This window comes from Pimephales promelas, chromosome 3, assembly GCF_988280905.1.
Source record: "Pimephales promelas chromosome 3, fPimPro1.hap1.1, whole genome shotgun sequence".
In the NCBI taxonomy this organism is placed as follows: Eukaryota; Metazoa; Chordata; class Actinopteri; order Cypriniformes; family Leuciscidae; genus Pimephales; species Pimephales promelas.
The window spans coordinates 14,988,853-15,015,903 of record NC_142771.1 but is presented as its reverse complement, the minus strand read 5'-3'; the positions used below and the strand labels follow the sequence as shown (position 1 = coordinate 15,015,903).

The 27,051-nt window shown below is 37.2% G+C and overlaps 1 protein-coding gene across 6 annotated transcripts in view; it reads left to right on the top strand.

The window, feature by feature from the left end:
- arhgap17b (Rho GTPase activating protein 17b) overlaps nucleotides 1-27,051 on the top strand; it is a 67,445-nt gene that overhangs the window by 5,740 nt on the left and 34,654 nt on the right. For 4 of the 6 annotated variants that reach the window (XM_039685817.2, XM_039685818.2, XM_039685819.2 and 1 more), the window contains exons 3-18: nucleotides 9,136-9,240; nucleotides 9,318-9,394; nucleotides 9,836-9,947; nucleotides 10,028-10,104; nucleotides 11,292-11,409; nucleotides 11,496-11,564; nucleotides 11,918-11,999; nucleotides 13,282-13,409; nucleotides 13,843-13,954; nucleotides 15,932-16,013; nucleotides 16,255-16,335; nucleotides 16,424-16,537; nucleotides 16,661-16,752; nucleotides 18,297-18,432; nucleotides 20,481-20,717; nucleotides 21,869-22,008. In XM_039685817.2, the coding sequence (XP_039541751.2) occupies nucleotides 9,136-9,240; nucleotides 9,318-9,394; nucleotides 9,836-9,947; nucleotides 10,028-10,104; nucleotides 11,292-11,409; nucleotides 11,496-11,564; nucleotides 11,918-11,999; nucleotides 13,282-13,409; nucleotides 13,843-13,954; nucleotides 15,932-16,013; nucleotides 16,255-16,335; nucleotides 16,424-16,537; nucleotides 16,661-16,752; nucleotides 18,297-18,432; nucleotides 20,481-20,717; nucleotides 21,869-22,008 (1,762 nt within the window). The remainder of the gene's footprint in view (nucleotides 1-9,135; nucleotides 9,241-9,317; nucleotides 9,395-9,835; nucleotides 9,948-10,027; nucleotides 10,105-11,291; nucleotides 11,410-11,495; nucleotides 11,565-11,917; nucleotides 12,000-13,281; nucleotides 13,410-13,842; nucleotides 13,955-15,931; nucleotides 16,014-16,254; nucleotides 16,336-16,423; nucleotides 16,538-16,660; nucleotides 16,753-18,296; nucleotides 18,433-20,480; nucleotides 20,718-21,868; nucleotides 22,009-27,051) is intronic. The other 2 variants (XM_089128309.1, XM_039685822.2) reach the window with 2 other exon arrangements.

The window sequence follows — 27,051 nt, the reverse complement described above, 5'->3', positions numbered from 1 at the left end:
CTGCACAGATCATCTAGCATTCCAGTGTCATGTTACTATTATTTGTATTTCATTATTTCATTTTATTATTTTATTTATTTATTTATTTTTACATTTTCAGCTTCCAATACACAAATACAACACCTAATACCAATTACATTTTTTAGTAATTTTGTTATGTGCTCTTGCCATGTTTTAGTTCTTGATTTTAGGTTTCATTTATTTTAATTAAATTTTTAGTTTTAGTTGGTAATTCAGTCAGAAAACATTTAGTGTAAAAGTCATTAAATGTTTCATCTAACATTTACATTTTATTGTATTTCAGCTTTATTCCAATTAACAAAAAAGCTTTTAGTTTTAGTTAACGATAATAATCCAGGAAGTGACTACTTTCTTACTTTGGCCAAATGTAGGCACTAAGCATTACTTTAGAAAGTAATGATTTGAGTATAATGTTTTATTATACGGCTGTCTTTCTTGAATACCTGATTCTGATTGGTCAGTCGCCACATTGGCCGGTCAGATATTTTTGTAATAGGGCTGTCAAACGATTAATCGCGATTAATCACATCCAAAATGCATCCAAGTTTGTGTTTACATAATATATGTGGGTGCACTGTATATAATTATTTTGTGTGTATATATTTAAATACACACACATGCACGTATATTTAAGAAAAAATATATAATTTTTATATAAAATATTTATATTTACATATCATATAATTATATATATAAAGCTATATACATGAACATATTTCTTAAATATATACAAGCATGTGTGTGTATTTATATATGTAAAATAATTATACACAGTGCACCCACATATATTATGTAAACACAAACTTTTATTTTGGATGCGATTAATCACGATTAATCGTTTAACAGCCCTATTTTGTAATAATTAACCATTGTCTCTAGCATGTCATTTGATGTCTCTCATGTCACTCCACAGAGTTTTTTCTCACATATAATCTCAAATCAAAATTTATGTATTGGTATTTTAATATTTATGTCCATTTGTTTATTTATTTGGTGAGTAGTTGTGCAATACAGTGGCAAAACAAATGCTTTTGGAGTATATTTTGCGATATAGACCAACTGACTGTACATTATCCTTTACATAGTATCTTCTGTATGTATTCATATGATATCAATATTGAACGTATATGACTGAATATTAAGACTGATATTGTGCTATAGCTAGCATGGCATTAGCTCTTGTTCAGTGTTAATGGGCGGATTCTCAGCGTGTCTGCCTTTTGTTTTCAGTTATAGAAATAGTATCTGAGTTGAACTTTGATCCTTAACATTCATCATCTTCTTTCCCACAATCTCTCATCCTTCACACCCCTCCGACTCCTTTTTTTCTGGCATCTTTCAGATAGCAGAAAAGCAACCGAGACTAATTGATCTTATTTAGCCATTTCTAACATCACAAGGGCCATGTTTGCACGAGTATGCATGCAAATACGTCTGTTATGATCAAAAAGTAGCCTGAAATAGCTCGAAAAGACCAAAGCGCTAGCAGGTCGATGCAAGTCATTATGATTTTAATTTCAGCCATAATCTTCCAAAGCAAACCCTCACTCTAAAAACAAAACTAATCAGTCTAATCTGTCACTACCTCATTGTGTAAAAAGCATCTCATGCTCAGACATGTCTAAACTAAAAGGGAAATCATTGAGACTTGACGGACTCTCGCCAGAGCTTTATATGCTGCTCCCTCACCTTCATTCATGCATTCCATGTCCAAGGGTCAAAGTTTAACTGCCTGATTGCTCTGCGTCTTGCAGGAGGGAAAAGGAACATGATAATGGGCCATAAACTCCCTCTCGAAATGACTTGGAATGTGTTCTGGGTTTTGAAGGTCTGCCAGATTAAAAGGCAGTGGTGTTGGCAGACACTGTTAGAGCTGCTTTCCCTGGCCGTGGTTGGAGTTCTTGAGATCTAGCGTCGGAGACTAACACTACAAACTGACTCCTCCATATTTTTCAGTAGCTGGTTTCAAAATGAGCTGCTTTTTTCGACCAAAGTTAGCAATGTAGCTTCACTAAACGCTGTTTTTATGACGCATCATATTGCATATATAGCTCTACAACGGAGAGTACTGAAGCAATAATCATACACCCTCCTAAGTATATATTTTCTCTCTTATATAGTATTGGAAAGTCCCTTTTCACTTTTGTTTGGATGATTTGTGTAAATGAACTGGTCTAAAAAAGAGAAATTTACTAAAAAATGAACTGGCCTCTGCTTTGCATTTTATGTCTTGTTTTGTAGCTAAATGTTTTTAAAGGCCCCTTTTACAAGTTTATAATTTTGTTTATGGGGTCTACTACTAGAATAAGTTTACATTTAATGTTAAAAAAAACGTGTTCTTTTTCTTATAATTTGCATTGTTGCGGCACCTGTTTTCACCCTTTGACTAAACCCTCTGTTTTAGTTTCGATTTCTTTAAAGCTACACTGTTTAACTCTTTTAGTTTATTCTTAGCTAAAAACACTTAGTTCTTTCAAAAATATATGTGCTCATTAATGTATATTTACTTCGTTCAAGTAATAAAGTATTCTCGTGAGTGTATAATATGCCATTGAAAATACATACGGGTAAGAGGTTCTAATGTCGGTCGCCATGTTGCCCCTCCATCTTGAAAGTACATTAGCCAAAGAGGGACATACCCGTTAATTCAAGCTTCGCCTTTCGCGTTTACGTTTGAGTTAACACTCATGGACGAGGTCGAACTGGAAGCCATGTTTATCTTGGACTACATTGGCCACCGTAGGAGTTAAAACGAAATCGGAATTGAGAGGAACAGAAATTAATATTCACTGCACTGTAAAACAATATTTTCAAGATTTGTTATCACAACATATTTTCTTTTGTCAAATCAACTTCAATAAGTTATTTAGTTGAGATAACTTATTATTTTGAGTTTCTGATGATTAAATTAATCTCCTTCATTGTATTAACTCACTTTTTCCAGTTCAATCAACTTAAAATTTTAAGGCAACCAGGTTACTTACTTTTTAAAGTTAAACCAACAATATTTTTTTACAGTGTGGATGGTCATATACCTTTTCACCGCTAGATGGGGGTAAAAATCACACAGTGTAGCTTTAAAGCCCGCCTTCCGACAAATGCATTGTGCTCTGATTGGTCAGCCAGCCCCAGTCTGTTGTGATTGGTCTACCGCTTAGAGCTTGTCGGAAACAAGTGGGTAATCCATCAGCCGGAAGTTGAAGCCTTGCGGGAGCCGCCATTGTAGAACATAGCATCCCATTGACTCCCATTCATTTTGGAGTCACTTTGACAGCAAATAACTTTACATCTGAGGCGTTTAAAGACTCCATTTGCCCATTATTTATTTATAAAGAAACACAACAATGTATAAAATGCTCCATTACTTTGTCTCTTAGGTTACGGCCCCGTAGAAGCCGTTTTTTTTTTTTTTGTAAAAATAGGCTAAAGATTGCGTCATAACCACGGGACTTTCTGTCGCACAATAGAGACATTACCGTATAGTCTGGAGGAGAAGCTCACGGACAATCTTTCACTGTCTATGATGCAATCGGGGGGACATGAAGGCATAAAGTCAAGAGAGAAGCCATAAAAGTAATGGGACAAAATATTTCAACAACGTTTTTGAGGAATTAGGTGATTCAGATTTGTCCGTGCACAGCTACTAGAAGATTTTCAACTGTCAGACTGTCGGTACGCTCAGTTTGAGCCTGCGCAGTTGCTCAAACATCAGACAGGAAGTGCAATAATCGGGCTTCAGTCTTTTCCGTTGAAATCAGGGTCGCTGTGTCCATTTCTTTTACTGTCGATGGTCGGAAATGTAGCATTCCTGACCATAACCTGCAAGTATCATCTTTGCAAGCTTCCTGAGGCGCTATAAACCCTATAACTAAAATATGGTGTCAGTTTTGAGCCCGAGTCCGATAATGACAGTCAGGAAGAACAAGTTGATCTACAGTATCTTAAACCACCTTTACAAGCACAACATTGTAATGTAAAAAATCTGTTTTACATGTATCTGTTAAATGTTAAATCTAAAGTGTCATCTATTATTGCAAAAAATAAGAGATCATTTATATCTGATTAAATATTATCTATTATTAGCGATAGGCATATACATTGTCCCCTTATAGCTTCAATGCGGTCATTAGGTTGCAGTGTATCCGACTACTCATTTAGCTTTGACTGTAGTTTAAATAATGAGCTGCTTGACAAACGGCCGTTTCAAAGTCTTTGAGGTCTTGAGTCACTCTCAGTACGTGTGTATCGACCCCTGCTGGGTGAGTTGCGGCCACAGGTCGGCGTGGCCTTGTCATCATTTCCTGTTTGTCTCGTTTTGCTTTGCTTGGAAATGTGGGTCTCGGATCTGAACATCTGTACCGCTGATCTTTTCCTCTTCGTTCTTCCCTTTTCCTCATTCCATTTACAAACCTGTATCTGAACACTGATAACTGGTTGATGGAAAATGAGTGGAATGTTACATTCAATATGCAATTTTTAGCAGAAACCATTTTTAAGACGTATAAAAAAACGTTAATATTGTAAAATGTTATTACTATTTAAAATAATGGTTTTCCATTGTAAAATATTCAAATGTAATTTATTCCTGACTATGATGGTAAAGCTGAACTTTCAGCATCATTACTCTAGTCTTCAAGTGTCTTCACACGATCCTTCAGAAATCATTTTAACATTTCTTATTATTGCCGATCTAAGTATTAAGTATCACTGACCCCTAAAGTTTTTACCTATGTGTGTGTGTTTATGTATGTATATATACTGTATTGCTAAATTGAGAGATTTTTTTTCGAGCATATTAAGAATAGTTAATGCAATAGGTATCATATTTTTTTACAGCATTTATTTCTCTAGGTGTTTCTAGGTCAAACCGTTCTTGTCTCTGTCATATAATGCAGGTCTATGGTCACCACCTCAAAGAGCATGCACAGAGAAGTACAAATTAAACATGATTTAATGACTCGTAAATGTAAGTACACATTAATGGCCTGAGACACGAAACGAGCGGTATGTGTGAGAAAACAAACAGGATTTACATAGTTTTTACCTCTTGTAACCACAGTCACGTCCAAGTACTCCGAGGGCGAGAGCGCTTCTGTCTGCGCAAGCGCCGGAAAGCCCCGGAAGTGATCTCTCGAGCATGTACGTCACTCATTGTTTACACTCATTGAGATTTCAGAAGTGTTACCCTTCACTGTGAAGATCTAAACATATTTAGATATATACAGGAGATCGCAATGGAATACGATTTTTTCGATATATCAACAGACAACGTTGATTTTGCTTTTCGCAACCGCGCAAGAGATCACTTCCGGCGCTTTCCGATGCTTGCGCAGACCGAAGCAGTGGTTACAAGAGGTAAAAATTATATAAATACTGTTCGTTTTCTCACACAAACCGCTTGTTTCATGTCTTGGGCCATCAATGTGTACATTTACGAGTCATTAAATCATGTTTAATTTGGACTTCTCTGTGCATGCTCTTTGAGGTGGTGACCATAGACCTCCATTATATGAGTGACAGACAAGAACGGTTTGACCTAAAAATATCAAAAGTGAAAATACTGTGGAAACAAAAACACCTATCCATCTTGGATGCCCTTGAGGTAAGCTAAAACATACCAAAAAATTATTTCAAAGTGAACTATCCCTTTAATTAGGTGCCCATGTTTGCAGCATAACGTGATTGGCATGATTCCTTTACTGAATGAGATGCTAAAATTGTGCGCAAAATAAACGGTGCGATTCTAGGTCTAAATATAGGTTGCATATATCGGTTCTTTTCTATGCAGAGAGACTTCTGAATCGGGTGTCTTTGTGGTGAGCTTTTATTGAAATGAGTTTGAGTTGCAAACAGAAGCAGCTTGACTGAGATGCTGAAAGGAGCAGTTATTATCTCACACGAAGGGTTTCACTTCCACCCCGACTGTCTGAAGTTATTTAAGGAACTGTCGGGCACATTTGAAGATTCACCTCTTATATATATGCGAGAACAAGAGAAACGAGACAGTCTCTGCAAGAAAACACTCAGCCAGTTTGGCAGCTTTCTATTCCAGCTGTATGAAACCCGAATTAGTTCTGCCCGGTAACTGCTGAAGTTGCAAACCTTGATTCCTTTCTAGATCCAAATCAGCCAAATTTCCTGAAAACATGCAAAAATATGTACAACTAGATGTGACAACTAGTCCTTATTGTGACGTATATCCTTGTGAAACCTCTTCTAAAATGAGATAAAATGATGGGCGGAGCTTGATTTGGTCCTTTGGGAATTGTTTGCTTGGTTGTGGTTTGCTATTGGTTGGTCTCATGTGAGTGACAGGTTGAGAGAAGTCTCTGCAAAAGGGAGGGGAAGTTATTTTAATTAAAGATTATGAGGACACAAAAAAGGTCACTTATACTGCAATTTCCATAAAAACAAACAAGGATTGTCCATTTTGATTTCATGGTGACTTCAACGAAACTTCACTGGTTGGTCAAACAGACTTATGCCATCGGTTGAGCTGACATTGGCTGATCGAGATGCTCAGATATTTCAATAGTTGCACAGTTTTTAAAATTTTCAGGAAATTTAACCTACAATTGGCTGACTTTTAGTTCTAGTCTCTTATAGTTCAAATTTAAAAATACACATCACCTCTGCACAGAGCTCAGGGTTTGAGGAAGAAAAGAACCGGATCAGATAGGATTGAGAGTAGGAGGTGTGAACTGAAAATTCATTTGACTAGAGTTTTTCTCATATTGAAAGATGTAGGTAAACAGCCAGCTGTTCACTAAACTCCAGCCATTTGTATGTGTTAAAGTGCACACTTTGCTGGTGCAGTGCAGACTTTTTTCTTCCCTGGTTCATGTTCACTGTAGCTTTAATTCTTTAACCATATTGTCCACTTTAAAAGCTTTTCCAATCCAGGCTCCGCTGTAGCCTCTGTTTATGACTGCAGGTCAAAAACATAAAGTGATGGCCAACTCAATGAAGAAACAACTAGAAAGCACAATTCTTCTGGAAATGACCAGAAAAAGGAGTTGCATAAAAGATTTTTAAGTGCTCCTATTATGCTATTTTAAAGGTTTCTAATTGGTTTTGGAGGTCTGCTACAATAGGTTTACATGCATCAAAGGTAAAAAAAAAATACTTAGATTTTTCATTATATAAATTGCAGCATAATCTCTTTTTTCAGTGTCTGAATTGGCCTGATAAAGGATTTAGTCTCACTAAACCCCTCCATCCCAAGAGCATACTCAGCTCTGATTGGTCAGATTTGTTGCACAGTCTTTTGTGATTGGTCTACTCTTCACTGATTGATCAGATCTGTTGTGATTGGTCTACTCTGCTCTGATTGGTCAGATCTGTTGTGATTGGTCTACTCTGCTCTGATTAGTCAGATCTGTTGTGATTTGTCTACTCTGCTCTGATTGGTCAGATGGATCATACTGTTGTGATTGGTCTACTCTGCTCTGATTGGTCAGATCTGTTGTGATTGGTCTACTCTGCTCTGATTGGTCAGATCTGTTGTGATTGGTCTACTCTGCTCTGATTGGTCAGATGGCTCAGTCTGTTGAGATTGGTCTACTCTGCTCTGATTGGTCAGATCTGTTGTGATTGTTCTACTCTGCTCTGATTGGTCAGATCTGTTGTGATTGGTCTACACTGTTCTGATTGGTCAGATCTGTTGTGATTGGTCTACTCTGCTCTGATTGGTCAGATCTGTTGTGATTGGTCTACTCTGCTCTGATTAGTCAGATCTGTTGTGATTTGTCTACTCTGCTCTGATTGGTCAGATGGATCATACTGTTGTGATTTGTCTACTCTGTTCTGATTGGTCAGATCTGTTGTGATTGGTCTACTCTGCTCTGATTGGTCAGATCTGTTGTGATTGGTCTACTCTGCTCTGATTAGTCAGATCTGTTGTGATTTGTCTACTCTGCTCTGATTGGTCAGATGGATCATACTGTTCTGATTGGTCAGATCTGTTGTGATTGGTCTACTCTGCTCTGATTGGTCAGATCTGTTGTGATTGGTCTACTCTGCTCTGATTGGTCAAATCTGTTGTGATTGGTCTACTCTGCTCTGATTGGTCAGATCTGTTGTGATTGGTCTACTCTTCTCTGATTGGTCAGATGGCTCAGTCTGTTGTGATTGGTCTACTCTGCTCAGATTAGCCTGATCTCTTGTGATTAGTCTACTGCTTGCAGCATGTGTTATATGAATTATTGAACTATAATTATTATATCAGTTTGAACGTCCTCAACCTTTGGAAGTGCAGCTTAGTGGACTTGCTTTTGAAGAAATCAGCATCTTCTTGACTCTCCCAGGCCTCAGCTACAAATACAGTGTTTGAAGGACAAAGTAGGCATTGTTTGCGGGCAGCCAAATACCATATGGTTGACATTATCTTTACAAAACGCCATACAGTAGGTTCAAGCAAAAACTGAGGATGGAATGACTGACGACTGGTTTCAGGTAGTTCAGATTCGGTTCTTCCTTTTGGGAGATAATAACTCTCATTTATTGTGCTGTTTGATTTTTGATACATTCACAAACAGCTACAGTATATTACACAACTACATGAATTGTAATATCTGAAAAAAGGATAACAGGGGCACTTAAATGGAATTAACACTTGTATTCAACAAGGATGCATGAAATCAATTAAAAGTGACACTAAAGACATTTCTAATATTACTAAAGATTCTGTTCTTTCTATTAATCGAATCCTGTGGAAAATATGAAGCAGAACAACTTTCAAAATTGATAATAGTCAGAAATGTTGCTTGAGCATCAAATCCTCATATTAGAATGATTTCTGAAGGATCATGTGAAGACTGGAGTAATGATGAAAATTCACCTCTGACATCACCAATTTGCCAGAATTACAGTCCAGATGAAATGAATGAACAGGCTTTTTGCACATTTATAAGAACAGGAAACTGAAGGGTGGTGGTGTACAAGACCCACAATTCTTTGCAAAGACTCAAGTGGTAAGCATTACAGGAAATTCAACAGGTGTGCATGTAACCATGATAATGGATCATTGTCGAATGGAACTTTGGGTGAGGGAACTGGGAACTACTGAAGTCCCAATACATTTTAAATTTGAATCCAATTTGTGCGTTAAAACAGATTGAACGACGCTTGGAAAATATGCGATTGGTCTCCCATAATGCACACAAGAAGATGTCCATGTGTCTGCAGGGTAACCCGGGCACAGATGCGGAGAAGAGACATGTAAGTAAACAGCTGCTTTTTATATTTTCAAATGCCTCCATAATACACACTTCTGAATTGTTTCTTTTTCCTCTTAGAAAAAGCTTCCTCTCACGGCCCTTTCACAATCCATGCTGGATGGAGGAAATCAGCTCGGAGACGAGTCTTTTATCGGGTGAGTTTATGAACTCTTCGACTGACAAAACCATCCGCCTGATCTGTGATTCAGACGAGAGAACTTTGAGTCATCTGTTTTTTCAGGCGTGCGGTTCATTTATGGTCACGATCTGTGAAAATACAGAGTGGAAACATCATGATTATCCAACAATATTTGTTATCCCAGTAAAATGCATAATAGTCTGGTGTGAAATCCTAAATTATTATTGTTCACGAGGGAAAATGTGACCTCATGCTGCTTGATTATGATTGGTTCATAGTGTTTTTAGCAAGAGTATATTGTTTGTGAATTATGCTAGATGTATTTGGTATTATTATAAGGAATGTCTTACAACCAAGGGATATTTTTGATATTTTGTCCATATCGCCCAGCCCTGTTATTTAGCTTGTTAATCCAAGTGACCAGGCAGCATCAAGTTAAGCATGTTTGTGTCTACAGGAAGATGATGGAAGTCTGTGGAGAAGCTGAAAACAAACTGGCCTTTGAGCAGAGCCAACATGAGGTTCAGCTGGAGAGAGATGTTCTAGACCCTCTCAACCTGCTAACAGAGGTGCATAACGCCAAAGACCTGCAAATAACCTGCTTTTTAAACAGGCAATGTAGGTTATATCTTTATGTTTGTGCTTGAAGGTGGAGATTCCTAACATCCTGAAGCAGAGGAAACATTTAGCCAAGCTTGTGTTGGATTTTGATTCTGCGAAAGCCAGGTGTGTATATACTACTGTCCAAAAGTTTGGGTTCAGTTTTTGTTTTTGTTTTGTTTTGGGGGGATTTCCCAAAAAGAAATGAACACTTTTATTCAGCAAGGATGCATTAAATTGATCACAAGTGACAGTATACATGTATAATGGTATAAAATATTTCTATTTCAAATAAATGCTGTTCTTTCTTTTAATTTTCTATTCATCAAAGAGTCCTGAAAAATTGTAACAAAAATAATAGTAAGCATTGGTATTGATAGCAATATGATTATATTAAGAATATTTAGCATTGATGTTGAGAATAGTGCAAATGTCAGGTTCTGGAAGTAAAATTGATTTTGAACGATAACTTTTAATGATAAACCTTTAAAAACAGCCTTACTGTGAGGTACGAGGTTGTTAATCGATGGTATTTGCTTCTGCTGAAGCCGCCATCCTGTATTATTTCAACTTAGTTTTAATCGTGTTTAACAGCGGAATTCGTGGTGAAAAACTACATTACCCATGATGCTGTACAGAAAATTACACCAATCAGAGAGTCGAAAAAAGAAACGTATGCCAAAAGGTTTTGTTAGCTCCGCCTTCTCCCATGAACGACACACTACGCATGATGTAATCAAGTCAATCTCTCTACACTCTGAAATATTTAATTGTATATATGGATATTTTTGCAATAAACTTAAAATATATTGTAATAATATGTATAATCAACATTTGTAAATGAGTAGTTTTATATTTCTCCATTTCTCCATCTCCATTTCTCCGTTTTTAATTTGATTTCATGGGATTGTAGTTCTTTCCCTCAAATAAAGCTGTGAAGTACACAGTCTTGTACATTTTGTGTTTTTATCAGATTTTCAAATATGTTTTTGCGTCAGATTTCAAATCAAAGTTTATATTGGAATTCACCTTAGCTGATTGGCTTGGTTCATGGCTTATAACGCTTTAATGAAGACTTTCATGGAAACAATGCCAGAACCATCGTCGCTATAAATCTTGAGCATCAAATATTAAAAAATCAACATTAAAAAATCTTACAGACTCCAAACTTATGAATGGTAGTGTAAATGCATGATACAATAACCACACCAGCGTCTGCTGATCATCTTCCGGTTCTTTGAGACATTTGATGACATTGCAATGCAAATTGCTTGGAATAATAGAGAAAACTCTTTAAAACTCCTGTAATACAGGTATCACCAGGCCACAAAGGCTTTTCCTTCATCTGCAAATGCTCAAGCAATGACTGCCAAACTTGACATACTTAAGGAGGAGATGGATGAAGCTCAGAACAAAATGGAAATAGGCAAGGTATGGATATGAGTCCGATTTGATTGAGGTTTCTGGGTGACCTTAGGTAGCACACTGAACCTAGTCTGATCTTGTTTTGTCTTTAGGATCAACTAGCAGCTGAAATGTACAGCTTTTCCTCCAAGGAAGGAGAATATGCCCGTTATTATGTGTTGGTAAGTCATTGAGCCTTGAACCGTCTTATGAAGTTATATGATATGAAAAATGATGTCTGATAAAGAATAATGAATTTAACTTGCAAATTTTTCAGTAAGAAGCTGGTCGAAGTTCATTGGTATCAAATACTAAATACTAGCTTCTCTGCTTCTCTACTAACAAAGACAGCGAGAAGCGTTTCAAAGATGGCCGGCGACTGAAATGTCTTACCTGACATTTGGCTTTTTTGTATTATTCATAGATGCTATGCTAGTAGTAAGCATGTCTAACCAGTAGGGTCAATTTAACTGTATAATATTTTACAGTATATAGCCAGTTAGTAGATTAAAGAGGCTTGTATTTGTCTTGACAGTTGTTAGAAGCTCAAGCTGAATACCACAGAAGAGCCTTGGCGTCCATCGAGAGCGTCCTGCCCACCATACAGTCACAGCAAGGTGTGATATTTACTCTTCACTTCCTGGACAGAGCTTCTGCTGGAAAAATGTTTCATATGAATCACTCACAGCACCTATGAAATCATGGGCTTATTAAAGTGTTAGCTCACCCAAAAATAAAAATTGTCATTAATTATTCACCCTCATTGTCGTTCCAAACACATACAAATTTTTCGTTTAACTTCAGAAACTTCAGAGTGTATTATGTAGTGTTTTGTGTGCTGAAACGGAGTCTTCTGTCACAAATTATAAACTAAAAGGGATATCTCACAAAATCTATCAAAAACATTTTCGCTAGTGAACATTTCACCCAAAAACAAGAAAAAAAGGAACAAAGAAAATTAATATTTTTTGCATTGTGACATTATTGTCACAATAATATTAAGCACATTTTCCCCTTCAGATCTTATTAGTGTGATGCAAAATAACCTCACTGTCAATAGACATTTTAGAAATGAAAGGCAGTACCATATATATATATATATATATATATATATATATATATATAAAGAATGCTTAAAATGTTGCATATTATATAATAATATTGTAAATTAATATGAATGTATTATATTGTCAATTTATTACTATATATTTTTCATATCATAGTAATTGAATAAAAGCCTGATTTAATTTATTTACAATATTTTGAATATGTCTGAGTCATTTTCACTCTTAAATAGCTTATATTCCCTATAGAAAGTAATTAAAGTAAGTAAATTCCCTTTTTTGCATTTGTGACATTTATTTTCATGACAATTATGCACATTTTCCCCCCCAAATTCTTATTGTCATTTGTTTAGACATTTCACTTTTGATTGAATTGTTTTAGTTGTAATTTTTCACAATGATTATTGTCATTACAGTATGTATTCTCATATTGAAAACAAATCAGCTTTAACTGCACTGGCTGTAATTTATGTTGAAATACTGTACCGTATATTTAATTTATAATTAGAATTATTAATAATTTATTTTTCACATTACCATAATGAGAATACAATACAAATAGAAAGACAGATTTTCTTTTGATTTTGAGGTGAAATTGGACCCAGACATGTTCTTGACTGGTTTTATGATATGCACCCAACGATCTGGCTAGTCATCATCTATGAATCATTCTTTCTCTTTCAAAGCTTCCTTTTGGCCGGCACTATAATGTATCCTGTTTCACTCTGCAAATCATCCTGTCTAACAGAATCTGTGTTACACACCTAGTGATGATTCTTAAATGTATCCTGCCATAACTCAAATCATTCTCACTCTGTCTTGTGATTTGGCGTAGATAAATGGACAGAGAAGCCAGCGTTTGGCACAGCTCTGGAGGAACATCTGAAGCGCACCGGCAGAGAGATCGCTCTGCCCATAGAGGCCTGCGTCATGATGCTGCTGGAGACCGGCATGCAAGAAGAGGTATCTCACACTGTCCAACACCTGGGAACCGACAGATCACATGACATGAAGTTTGTCTTCCTGAGAGGAAGTTGATGCACATTACTGCACACACAGTGGCAGAGAGTGGTCATTTTCAGGCTAAATCTTTCTGCCTTTCAAATATTTAGCAAAGGGCTCTTTAATCAGGACCAGTTTTACCCTGATAGACAGACAGAGAGAGAGAGAGAAAGCAGTATATCTGTGTTACAGAAGTCTACTTGTTCACTTCTGCTTCTTGTCCAAACACAGGCTAATAATAGTAGTGAAAGGAGACAGTCGTTTCCCTGTGAAACCATCACTAACACATAAGAAAACTGTGTTTTCAGTCATTTTCACATACAAGCAAATCGGTTTATATTTCACTGTTCGCTGCTAAGGTCTTGTGCGTTTACAACATTTGCTTTCATGCCAGGGTTTGTTCCGTATCGCTGCTGGAGCCTCGAAACTGAAGAAGTTGAAGGCGGCACTGGACTGTTCCACTTCCCAACTGGAGGAGTTTTACTCGGACCCTCACGCTGTTGCTGGTACATGCTGTTGTTCGTTAATGAAATTGCTGCTTGCTAGCTACAGAGCTAAAATGTCATTTCTGCATTTGGAAGGACTTCCCAAAATGAAAACGAGACTTGATTTGTTTTATTTTTAACCATGCTTGGTTCTATTACGGATTGCAAAAAGAGGATATTAGCACTGGGCTATTTTGAAACCTGAAACTTTTCATATCTGTCACCTAGTGCTGGGTGGTTTGACCAAAAATTTAAATCGTGTTTTTTTTATATATATATATATATATATATATATATATATATATATATATAAATTAAGCTGGTTTTCTGGTTTATGATGATTTTTTGCCATGCATAATCAGGTGTTCAAAGCATTTCATAAAATTGTTATTTCTTAACATTCAAATAACATTCTTATAACCAGGAAATAACGTTAAAATACAACGTTTACTGAAGAATTGGACGTTCTAATGATGTTTGAATGATTTTCTTATAGCCAAGCAAGAACGTTAATACAACGTTTATATAACGGGAGAACTGAACGTTCTTATTACGTTTTGAATAACGTCCTTAGAAATAACGTTAATACAACGTCTAAAAAAATGGATGTTTTGAATTGTTCCTATCAGAAATAACGTTTTTATAACTTAATGGGAACGTTATGAAAACGTTCTTATAACCTAAACTTGGAGAAGAGGGGAGATTCGCGATTGCACTGAACACGTTTTATGTGCAGGATTCTCTGAGCGAGCCCAGAGAAAATAGACCTATTCTTATGCGTGTCTCTGAGAGCAGAGCGATTCGCGCTTGCGCATTATATTAAAGTCCCTGTAAAGGCAATTCTACAAAAAAAGTTCTAAACACATTATAAATGTTACATATGTATTGCTAAAACATATTACAAAGACCGTGAACTGTGAAGTACTGAAATGTGGAGTTAGACCGTTAAACAGTTTTTCACCATTGCAATTTTACGGATTGTTTGGGCGGGGCTAAAACAGGGCTCAATGAGCCCATGAGCTCCTGGACACGCACTGAGTGTGATCTCTCCCAACACACAATAACATCATTTAAATTCCATAAAAACGATCACATCAAGAAGAGGTTTTTAGAGAACCAACCTTGATGAAGAACTGAGGATCACCGTCAACACCCGCCTCTGAAGTGATCATTTTACACTGGATAGTTTTATAAACTTTCCTCAGAGACAACTGGGATTCACTGATAATCCGCTGTTACTGGTGAACGGGGCCGAAACGACTATCTTCCGCCTCAGCGTTCATCCTCCCGTCCCGAAAGCAGTATCAGCTATATCACCGTCGACAGCTTTCCCGCTAGTGGGCGTGGTTTCAGCACAGCGTTTGAGAACAGAGATAACTGCTCATTTTTTCAACATTTTGATAGCTTATTTTATGTACTTGCAGGCTTTTTTTATCATTCAAATTTGGCTGGGTGGCTAATAACACATTTTTCTGTGGTGTGACAAACTCAGAACACATACTTAATTTTGGCTTTACAGGGACTTTAATGTACTTTCGAGCTACAATAGTGCGCTCTCGACATTTGACAGGAAAATAACGCCATAGTTCTGCAGCATCCACCTTCCCTGTAACGTAACACCAGAGCACTGCTGTATGCCAGAGACAATTTATATAGAAACATGCCACTTCTTAAATCCTCAATACAACTATATAGAGAAAACCCATAACGGCAAAGATGGCGGTTGTATGGCGCTTAGAAGTGCAACATTGTAAAGGGTCCGTCTGAAACAGTGTTGCGCGGCGCAGCGAATGAAATACATCGGTATGGCAGTATATAAAAAAATTATATCATAACAAAAATATCCACCGGTTTTCGGTATGAACCGGTATACCACCCAGCACTACTGTCACCAGTGTTAAAAGTACAAAAAAGAGCGCATGTTCATGTCATGTTCAAACACAATCGAGGGCTTGCAAATGCATTTGATGTTGGGTTTCTTTACTTATGATTATTTAGGAGCCCTCAAATCTTACCTGAGGGAGCTGCCTGAACCTCTGATGTCCTACCAGCTGTATGAAGAGTGGATTCAAGCCTCAAGGTAAAGCACATTCACACCAATGTCCATGACTACAGACCAAAATATAGTTGTTGTTTTTTAAGTGAATCTTAATTCAAATTCAATTCAAACTCTAAATCCTAAATAAAATGTCTATGACATGCTCATGTGACACTGATTAAACAGTATGTGGATTTTAGAGTATTACAATTGATGAAGGTGTTTGAGATTTTAAACTTCGTTTTGTTGTGTGTATTCTCTCTCGTTTTTCTCTCGTCTGCAGTATTTCTGACTCTGATAAGAGGCTTCAGGCGCTGTGGGTGGTGTGTGACATGTTACCAAAGCCCAACAAAAACAATTTTAGGTCTGCTCGTCACTACATCAAACTAACTTTTAGCATTGACCTTTAACAAACTCTTATGATCGTAACATGCTAATCCATGTCTGTGAAGGTACCTGATAAAGTTTCTTGCCAAGCTTGCTCTGGAAAGCGACATCAACAAGATGACTGCAAGCAACATCTCCATCGTACTCGGCCCCAATTTGCTGTGGGCCAAAACAGAGGGGTGAGATTCGCACCCAATACTTCCCAAATTGCATTGTTTTATATACAATTGTTAGGATTAAATGGCCTTTTTAATGCTTCTTGTGGAAAAGCTTGACATGTTAGAGTTTTGTTTTTCTCCTAGAAGCTTCGCTGAAATGGCAGCCACTACTTCCGTCCATGTCGTGTCAATAATAGAACTGATGATCAACCATTCAAGCTGGTTCTTTCCTGAAGGTGAGACTAATATTGACTGTAGCTTTGCTCCAAACCTAGTGAGCAGTGTTGTAGTCGAGACCACCTCACTCGAGTCCGAGTCGAGACCGAGACCAGAGAGAGTCGAGTCCGAGTCAAGAGACGGTTGAGTCTGAGTCGAGACCGAGACCAGTGAGGGTTGATTACCTAATTTACTTTTATTTACTTAGAGAAATCCTTTTTTTTTTTTTTACTGAATTTACTTAGAGTTTAAAAAATATGATCAGTTTAGGGTAAAAAGGCCACATAGTAGGTGGTGTTAAAAGTAATTTTATTACAATTTGTCATGTGCAGTTGCACACTAGAAAATTACCAATCACTGGGCGTGTCAATCAATTTAAAGAAATATTTTATTAACATATATTAATACACTGTAAAAAATATTGATGGTTTAACTTAAAAAAAGTAAGCAACCTGGTTGCCTTAAAATTTTAAGTTCATTGAACTGGAAAAAGTGAGTTAATACAATGAAGGAGATTAATTTAACCATCAGAAACTCAAAATTATATGTTATCTGAACTAAATCAATTATTTAAGTTGATTTGACAAAAGAAAAAAATGTTGTGATTACAACACTGTAAAAAAAATATTGTTGGTTTAACTTAAAAAAGTAAGTAACCCTGGTTGCCTTAAAATTTTAAGTTGATTGAACTGGGAAAAGTGAGTTAATACAATGAATTAGATTAATTTAACCATCAGAAACTCAAAATAATAAGTTATCTCAACTAAATAAATTATTATAAAGTTGATTTGACAAAAGAAAATAAAAGAAACATTTTTCTGTGTGTATGTTGTGATGACAAATCTTGAAAATATTTTTTACAGTGTAATCATGAAAAATATTTTGAATTGAACTCGAGTCCTAAAAAAAAAAATGTTCGAGTACGAGTCAATTCCGAGTCCAAATGCACAAGAGTCCATGACAAGACCAAGACCATTAAAATATGGTCTCGAGACCGAGTCCGAGACGAGTCCGAGTCTCGAGTACTACAACACTGCTAGTGAGAGTCTAGATCAGTGGTTCTCAACCAAGGGGGTCGGGGCTATTGGGGCCTAGAAGTCAGAAAGGTTAAAAACTGCTAGAATTTTATGCAGTTATTGTACTGACTTCTGGTGACTATTATTTTTAATTTAAAGGAGTTGTTCACTTTTTAAAAAAACTTTTGCTGATAATTTACTTACCCCCATGTCATCCAAGATGTCCACGTCTTTCTTTCTTCAGTCGAAAAGAAATTAAGGATTTTGATGAAAACATTCCAGGATTTTTCTCCATATAATGGACTTCATTGGGCATGAAACGGTTCAAGGTCCAAAAGACAGTTTCAGTGCAAACTGTTCAAAGGGCTTTAAACGATTCCAGACTATAAATAAGGGTCTTATCAAGCGAAATGATCGCTCATTTAAAAAATAAATAAAAAAGTTCAGCTCACTAGGGTTTAGATCTGAGCTTGTCCCCTTTAAGAAGTCATTACTTTCACTCAGTCATGGCTGTGTTTATTCATAGCCTTTGCTCTTTTGCTCTTCAGATGTGGACTTCAACGTTTCAGGCATGTTTTCCATGCCTGGGTGCCCGGGTACCCCTGACTCCGAAGCCGGATCCATAGACAGGAGACGCCCAGGCAGCCAGAGCTCGTTCGATTCTGACCCTCCCCGCAAAGACAGGTACAAGTCTCACCCTCGCGTTTACAGACACGACTCCAGCTCCACAGTAGTGTCCGCATCATATGTAGTGGCCAGTGAGTCCGTCACAGTCCAAGCAGACGGTCTGAGACCAGAGCTGGGGGCTGTTTAGACGTGTTCATTTCATATGACACATGCAATTATTTCTGTGATTTTTCCTCATTTTTTTTTTGTGTCTTGCTTTGCTTTTCTTTTTGTTTTAGTTTTTCTTTTGTCAATCGTTGCTTATTGTATGCTTTCTGAAATAAAATAAAAATGTATGCTCATAGCTATGTATAAACACATTATTGATATATTTCATGAACTGGGTGCCAAAGTCAGAGAAAAAGTCATTAAAGTCACTCCAAAACACTAATTCAGAATCTGTCGGAATAAAATGATTAAAAGGAATAAAAGGTTATTATTTGTATTTCAATAATTCCAATTCTAGTTATCCATTGAGTGTATAAGAAGAAAGTGTTCAGACCCGCTCTTATAAGCTTGGTATGTTCATAATGAGTCAAACAGCTCCTGTCTTGTCCCGCAGGCGATCATACCAAAAAATTCAGAGCTTTAAAATGTGGATGTTCTTGTGCTTTAGGGGCAGGACAGGGGAGTGTCACAGCCGCTCGAAAAGAGATTTGACCGCTTCATTACTAAACTAAATTAATGTTAGTGTCATTTAAGTATATCTCTATACTAATATAGCTCTTCACATTTGAATTTTTCTGTTTTACCTAGTTTAATTTGTAGTCATTTTGCAATGCGCTTTTGTCATTTTTTCATTGTTTTGTTTATTACATTTTTTAAATTGTTCTAGTTAACAATAACAACATTGAATAATGCTTCATTTTTTCACTATGGTATAAATCTTAGCATGCAAAAAAATTAAGCTAGGTTTTGAAATTACATTTCAGGGGAAAATGCTTAAATGTGTCAAAGTTTGTGTCATTTACTAATGTAAAAATACCTTATTTATACAGTTTTTAGTAACACTTTACAATAAGCTACATTAGTTAATGTAATTACTAACACGACCTAACAATGAGCAATACATTTGTTATACTATTTTTAATTATTATTGTTTATTATTTTTGTTAATTAAAATACAGCTGTTCATGTTAGTGTATTAACTAATGTTAACAAATTCAACCTTTGATTTTAATGACGTATTAGAAAATGTTGAAATTAATATTAACTAAGATTTAAAAATGTATTGTTTATTCTTATTTCATGTTAACTAATACTTTTTTAATTTAATTTTATTTAAGGATACAACATTCCATTGCATTGTGTGTACAGTATTGTACTATATGAAGAGTTCAGATGCAAAAGCCTCTAAATGCCATTTGAAATTTTCTTCTTTAATGATGATTTTTATCAAACTTGTATATTTAAGTTCAGTAATTTCACTTAAATAACAATTAATAGGTAATTATCATTGCCATTTAAGTGAAATAACTGAACTTAAATATACAAGTTTGATAAAAAATTATCATTAAAGAAGAAAATTTCAAATGGCATTTAGAGGCTTTTGCATCTGAACTCTTCATATATTGGCTGTTTTTGCTCTGTTAACAAAAGTAGTTTGACATGAAATCAACCATTGTGGGTCTCCGGGCAACACCAATTAGTGGCGATCCTAAATTAATCCATGATTTTTGAACGAATTGGTTGAGTGAATGATTCAAATGACGTAGCCATAAAGACTTGTGTTGTTCCTAAATGAATCCATGTTTTTGAATAAATTGGTTGAGTGAATGATTCAAGTGACCTACTCATAGTCCTACTTAAAACTTACTGACAAAACCACGTAACTTATATTTATAATTAATTAATTTGATATATTTGTGAAAAATGAATATGTTGACAATGCGCTAAATTCTAAAACCAATTTAAAATCTCAACCATTCCCAATATCTCTCTCTGGTTGCTGTCCCAGTGGTCAGGTGGTGGTCCTGTCCTTCTCCTCCTTCCCTTCTGTGGAGACTAATACCCCACTGTCCCTCTCTAGTGTGAGTGTTTCATACTGTCTCCCCTCTTCCCTGTAGCACTGCTAACAAACAGCCGGAAATCACCCCTCGTAGAGCTGGCACAATAAATAAAAAGCAGCACTCCACGCCTAACTTCCAGCCCCCTCTCCCTCCCATTGACGCCGGGGGGGTTCCCGTGTTTGAGCCCTCCCCTCTGTCGCCCGGTGGCGGGGGTCTGGAGGCTGGGCAGGCGGGAGCTGTGGTGTCTCAGATGCAGCAGCCTTTAGCTCAGCAGAACCCTGCCATGGAGAACAGGTAAGGATTGGTGCGACCGTAAAGGCCTTCTACCTCACCATGCCATCCGCTGCCAGATGTCAGGAGCCGCCCGCCAAAATCTGTGTCTTGTGTGTGCACATCGTTTTGTGCCGCTGACTAGATTATTGCTTCAAAACGCTGCTTTAAAATCAATTGAATTGCCATCAATTGGGTACAATCAGAGAGGAAGGTTTGCAAACAATTTAAGATACCTGGGTTGTCATACACATTCACTCTGTTGTTTCTTTATTTGAAACGCTTTTAAAAATCAGAAACACTTGTACTCACACTTCTACACTTGGTCGAGACATTTTACCCTGGATTTATCCAGACAGTGTCGCCGCGGAAATAGGCCTAGGACAAAATTTGTATGGGTAACCCTCCGGCCCAAATAATAAGCTGTGTGAAGGGTTTCGCAAGAGGTTACAAGGTTTTCTCGGTCTGCTCCAAAAAAAATATTGTTCAATTATTAAGTAATTTAAAACTATATAAACAGTGTGTAAATGTGTATGAAAAAATATATATATATAGCTAAATGATGCTAATTAAATTACTAAAAATGAAATATATACAGTATACACACACACACATAAAAAATAGTGTTAAATTATTAAATATTAAATTATGAATAAAGCATTATGTCATTTATTTTATTCAATTAAATTTATTCAATTTATTTTGTTCAAAATTGGTTATAATTTATTATTGTTGCCACCCAATATTTTATCCATAATGCTTTTAAAAGAAGTGTTTCCCCAACTTTTCAAATCAGAAGGATTCAAACAAAATGCAAGTCAAGCATGATTCTTCAAACGATCACAGTATTTCATCCTGGTCAGGGCAAAACTCTTGCGTCTTTCTCTCCATATCTTTTCTGTAGGATATTCTCAGTTGCTTGAGTTTGTGTGTCCTGCCTTGTCTTTCTCAATTGCTTATTCTTTCTATAGTGGAAAAGATGCACTGCATGCAGAAAAGACACTTCTAATTATGCTAACAGTTTTTCTTTATGGCAAAAGTATTAACTTTCCCATGCAAGTCATTAACTCAACTTGGACCACTACATGTTAATTCCCTGCATGTTAACTGATCTGTGTATACATACTGCTATGTAATCCCATGATACGAGTTTCTTGCTTTTCTTCCCTCCCCAGTAACATGACCCGAGAACCTGCGACCACACCTCCAGCCACGAGGAACGGACCGGGAGGTTCGAGTGGGACACCCGCTCAGCTGAATGTGGGGACCCCTACCTCAGGTCCCAAGGGCCCCAGTCCGTTCTTGGTGCGCAGAGGTGAGTCTTAATCACCCTTATCCCAGGTGGAAAACGTTTTGATCACGACATGGTCCCGTTCCTTTAGTAAAGCTGTGGTTTTTATCTCACGTTTGCTTTTTTTCACCTTAATAGTGTGTGGAAAATAATTCAAATGACCTAAAATGCATGTTGTTATTGTTTACCAAATCTGTCATTTCCAGTGGTGGAATGTAACAAAGTACAAATACTTTGTTACTTTACTTAAGTACATTTTTCACATATCTTTACTTTACTTAAGGAGAATAAATAGCGCATACTTTTTACTTTTACTTCGTTAAATTTTGCAGCAATTATTATACTTTCTACTCCACTACATTTCTACAACTTCGGTTACATTTTCATTACATTTTCTGATCAGTTTTTCTACTGCCAAAACGTAATCTGACCGTCCGTCTGTTGCACGTTTGTCTCACCACGTTTGGTCGCCATAGAGCCTCCATTTTTGCACTCAGGTCTAAGTCTCATGGCCCTCTATCAGAATCCAGAGTTTCAAGAAGATTGGAGAAACTTATTTTTCCGCCCAAAAAATGCAAAAGACGTAAGGGGTAACACTGTCGGTTTTTTTTCGGGTCGAATTTTTGAGTTTCGATATCTCAGCTCTGGAAGGGTCTAGAGCCTCCATTTTTGCACTCAGGTCTAAGTCTCATGGCCGTCTATCAGAATCCAGAGTTTCAAGAAGATTGGAGAAACTTATTTTTTCGCCAAAAAAATGCAAAAAACGTAAGGGGTAACACTGTCGTTTTTTTTTTCGGGTCGAATTTTTGAGTTTCGATATCTCAGCTCTGGAAGGGTCTAGAGCCTCCATTTTTGCACTCAGGTCTAAGTCTCATGGCCCTCTATCAGAATCCAGAGTTTCAAGAAGATTGGAGAAACTTATTTTTTCGCCCAAAAAATGCAAAAAACGTAAGGGGTAACACTGTCGGGTTTTTTTTCAGGTCGAATTTTTGAGTTTCGATATCTTAGCTCTGGAAGGGTCTAGAGCCTCCATTTTTGCACTCAGGTCTAAGTCTCATGGCCCTCTATCAGAATCCAGAGTTTCAAGAAGATTGGAGAAACTTATTTTTTCGCCCAAAAAATGCAAAAAACGTAAGGGGTAACACTGTCGGTTTTTTTTCGGGTCGAATTTTTGTGTTTCGATATCTCAGCTCTGGAAGGGTCTAGAGCCTCCATTTTTGCCCTCAGGTCTAAGTCCCATGGCCCTCTATCAGAATCCAGAGTTTCAAGAAGATTGGAGGAAACTTATTTTTTCGCCCAAAAAATGCAAAAAACATCAGACATCTTTTTTTTGCATTTTTTGGGCGAAAAAATAAGTTTCTCCAATCTTCTTGAAACTCTGGATTCTGATAGAGGGCCATGAGACTTAGACCTGAGTGCAAAAATGGAGGCTCTAGACCCTTCCTTAGCTGAGATATCGAAACTCAAAAATTCGACCCGGAAAAAAAAACGACAGTGTTACCCCTTACGTTTTTTGCATTTTTTGGGCGAAAAAATACGTTTCTCCAATCTTCTTGAAACTCTGGATTCTGATAGAGGGCCATGGGACTTAGACCTGAGGGCAAAAATGGAGGCTCTAGACCCTTCCAGAGCTGAGATATCGAAACTCAAAAATTCGACCCGAAAAAAAACCGACAGTGTTACCCCTTACGTTTTTTGCATTTTTTGGGCGAAAAAATAAGTTTCTCCAATCTTCTTGAAACTCTGGATTCTGATAGAGGGCCATGAGACTTAGACCTGAGTACAAAAATGGAGGCTCTAGACCCTTCCTGAGCTGAGATATCGAAACTCAAAAATTCGACCCGAAAAAAAACCGACAGTGTTACCCCTTACGGTTTTTGCATTTTTTGGGCGAAAAAATAAGTTTCTCAAATCTTCTTGAAACTCTGGATTCTGATAGAGGGCCATGAGACTTAGACCTGAGTGCAAAAATGGAGGCTCTAGACCCTTCCAGAGCTGAGATATCGAAACTCAAAAATTCGACCCGAAAAAAAAAACGACAGTGTTACCCCTTACGTTTTTTGCATTTTTTGGGCGAAAAAATAAGTTTCTCCAATCTTCTTGAAACTCTGGATTCTGATAGAGGGCCATGGGACTTAGACCTGAGGGCAAAAATGGAGGCTCTAGACCCTTCCAGAGCTGAGATATCGAAACTCAAAAATTCGACCCGAAAAAAAAAACGACAGTGTTACCCCTTACGTTTTTTGCATTTTTTGGGCGAAAAAATAAGTTTCTCCAATCTTCTTGAAACTCTGGATTCTGATAGAGGGCCATGGGACTTAGACCTGAGGGCAAAAATGGAGGCTCTAGACCCTTCCAGAGCTGAGATATCGAAACTCAAAAATTCGACCCGAAAAAAAACCGACAGTGTTACCCCTTACGTTTTTTGCATTTTTTGGGCGAAAAAATAAGTTTCTCCAATCTTCTTGAAACTCTGGATTCTGATAGAGGGCCATGAGACTTAGACCTGAGTGCAAAAATGGAGGCTCTAGACCCTTCCAGAGCTGAGATATCGAAACTCAAAAATTCGACCCGAAAAAAAAAACGACAGTGTTACCCCTTACGTTTTTTGCATTTTTTGGGCGAAAAAATAAGTTTCTCCAATCTTCTTGAAACTCTGGATTCTGATAGAGGGCCATGAGACTTAGACCTGAGTGCAAAAATGGAGGCTCTAGACCCTTCCAGAGCTGAGATATCGAAACTCAAAAATTCGACCCGAAAAAAAACGACAGTGTTTTTTGCATTTTTTGGGCGAAAAAATAAGTTTCTAAGTTTTTTGCATTTTTTGGGCGAAAAAATAAGTTTCCCTTACGTTTTTTGCATTTTTTGGGCGAAAAAATACGTTTCTCCAATCTTCTTGAAACTCTGGATTCTGATAGAGGGCCATGGGACTTAGACCTGAGTGCAAAAATGGAGGCTCTAGACCCTTCCAGAGCTGAGATATCGAAACTCAAAAATTCGACCCGAAAAAAAACAACAACAGTGTTACCCCTTACGTTTTTTGCATTTTTTGGGCGAAAAAATACGTTTCTCCAATCTTCTTGAAACTCTGGATTCTGATAGAGGGCCATGGGACTTAGACCTGAGTGCAAAAATGGAGGCTCTAGACCCTTCCAGAGCTGAGATATCGAAACTCAAAAATTCGACCCGAAAAAAAAACGACAGTGTTACCCCTTACGTTTTTTGCATTTTTTGGGTGAAAAAATAAGTTTCTCCAATCTTCTTGAAACTCTGGATTCTGATAGAGGGCCATGGGACTTAGACCTGAGTGCAAAAATGGAGGCTCTAGACCCTTCCAGAGCTGAGATATCGAAACTCAAAAATTCGACCCGAAAAAAAAACGACAGTGTTACCCCTTACGTTTTTTGCATTTTTTGGGCGAAAAAATAAGTTTCTCCAATCTTCTTGAAACTCTGGATTCTGATAGAGGGCCATGGGACTTAGACCTGAGTGCAAAAATGGAGGCTCTAGACCCTTCCAGAGCTGAGATATCGAAACTCAAAAATTTGACCCGAAAAAAAACGACAGTGTTTTTTGCATTTTTTGGGTGAAAAAATAAGTTTCTAAGTTTTTTGCATTTTTTGGGCGAAAAAATAAGTTTCCCTTACGTTTTTTGCATTTTTTGGGCGAAAAAATAAGTTTCTCCAATCTTCTTGAAACTCTGGATTCTGATAGAGGGCCATGAGACTTAGACCTGAGTGCAAAAATGGAGGCTCTAGACCCTTCCAGAGCTGAGATATCGAAACTCAAAAATTCGACCCGAAAAAAAAAACGACAGTGTTACCCCTTACGTTTTTTGCATTTTTTGGGCGAAAAAATACGTTTCTCCAATCTTCTTGAAACTCTGGATTCTGATAGAGGGCCATGGGACTTAGACCTGAGTGCAAAAATGGAGGCTCTAGACCCTTCCAGAGCTGAGATATCGAAACTCAAAAATTCGACCCGAAAAAAAACCGACAGTGTTACCCCTTACGTTTTTTGCATTTTTTGGGCGAAAAAATAAGTTTCTCCAATCTTCTTGAAACTCTGGATTCTGATAGAGGGCCATGAGACTTAGACCTGAGTACAAAAATGGAGGCTCTAGACCCTTCCAGAGCTGAGATATCGAAACTCAAAAATTCGACCCGAAAAAAAACCGACAGTGTTACCCCTTACGGTTTTTGCATTTTTTGGGCGAAAAAATAAGTTTCTCCAATCTTCTTGAAACTCTGGATTCTGATAGAGGGCCATGAGACTTAGACCTGAGTGCAAAAATGGAGGCTCTAGACCCTTCCAGAGCTGAGATATCGAAACTCAAAAATTCGACCCGAAAAAAAAAACGACAGTGTTACCCCTTACGTTTTTTGCATTTTTTGGGCGAAAAAATAAGTTTCTCCAATCTTCTTGAAACTCTGGATTCTGATAGAGGGCCATGGGACTTAGACCTGAGGGCAAAAATGGAGGCTCTAGACCCTTCCAGAGCTGAGATATCGAAACTCAAAAATTCGACCCGAAAAAAAAACGACAGTGTTACCCCTTACGTTTTTTGCATTTTTTGGGCGAAAAAATAAGTTTCTCCAATCTTCTTGAAACTCTGGATTCTGATAGAGGGCCTTGAGACTTAGACCTGAGTGCAAAAATGGAGGCTCTAGACCCTTCCAGAGCTGAGATATCGAAACTCAAAAATTCGACCCGAAAAAAAACGACAGTGTTTTTTGCATTTTTTGGGCGAAAAAATAAGTTTCTAAGTTTTTTGCATTTTTTGGGCGAAAAAATAAGTTTCTCCAATCTTCTTGAAACTCTGGATTCTGATAGAGGGCCATGAGACTTAGACCTGAGTGCAAAAATGGAGGCTCTAGACCCTTCCAGAGCTGAGATATCGAAACTCAAAAATTAGACCCGAAAAAAAAACAACAACAGTGTTACCCCTTACGTTTTTTGCATTTTTTGGGCGAAAAAATAAGTTTCTCCAATCTTCTTGAAACTCTGGATTCTGATAGAGGGCCATGGGACTTAGACCTGAGGGCAAAAATGGAGGCTCTAGACCCT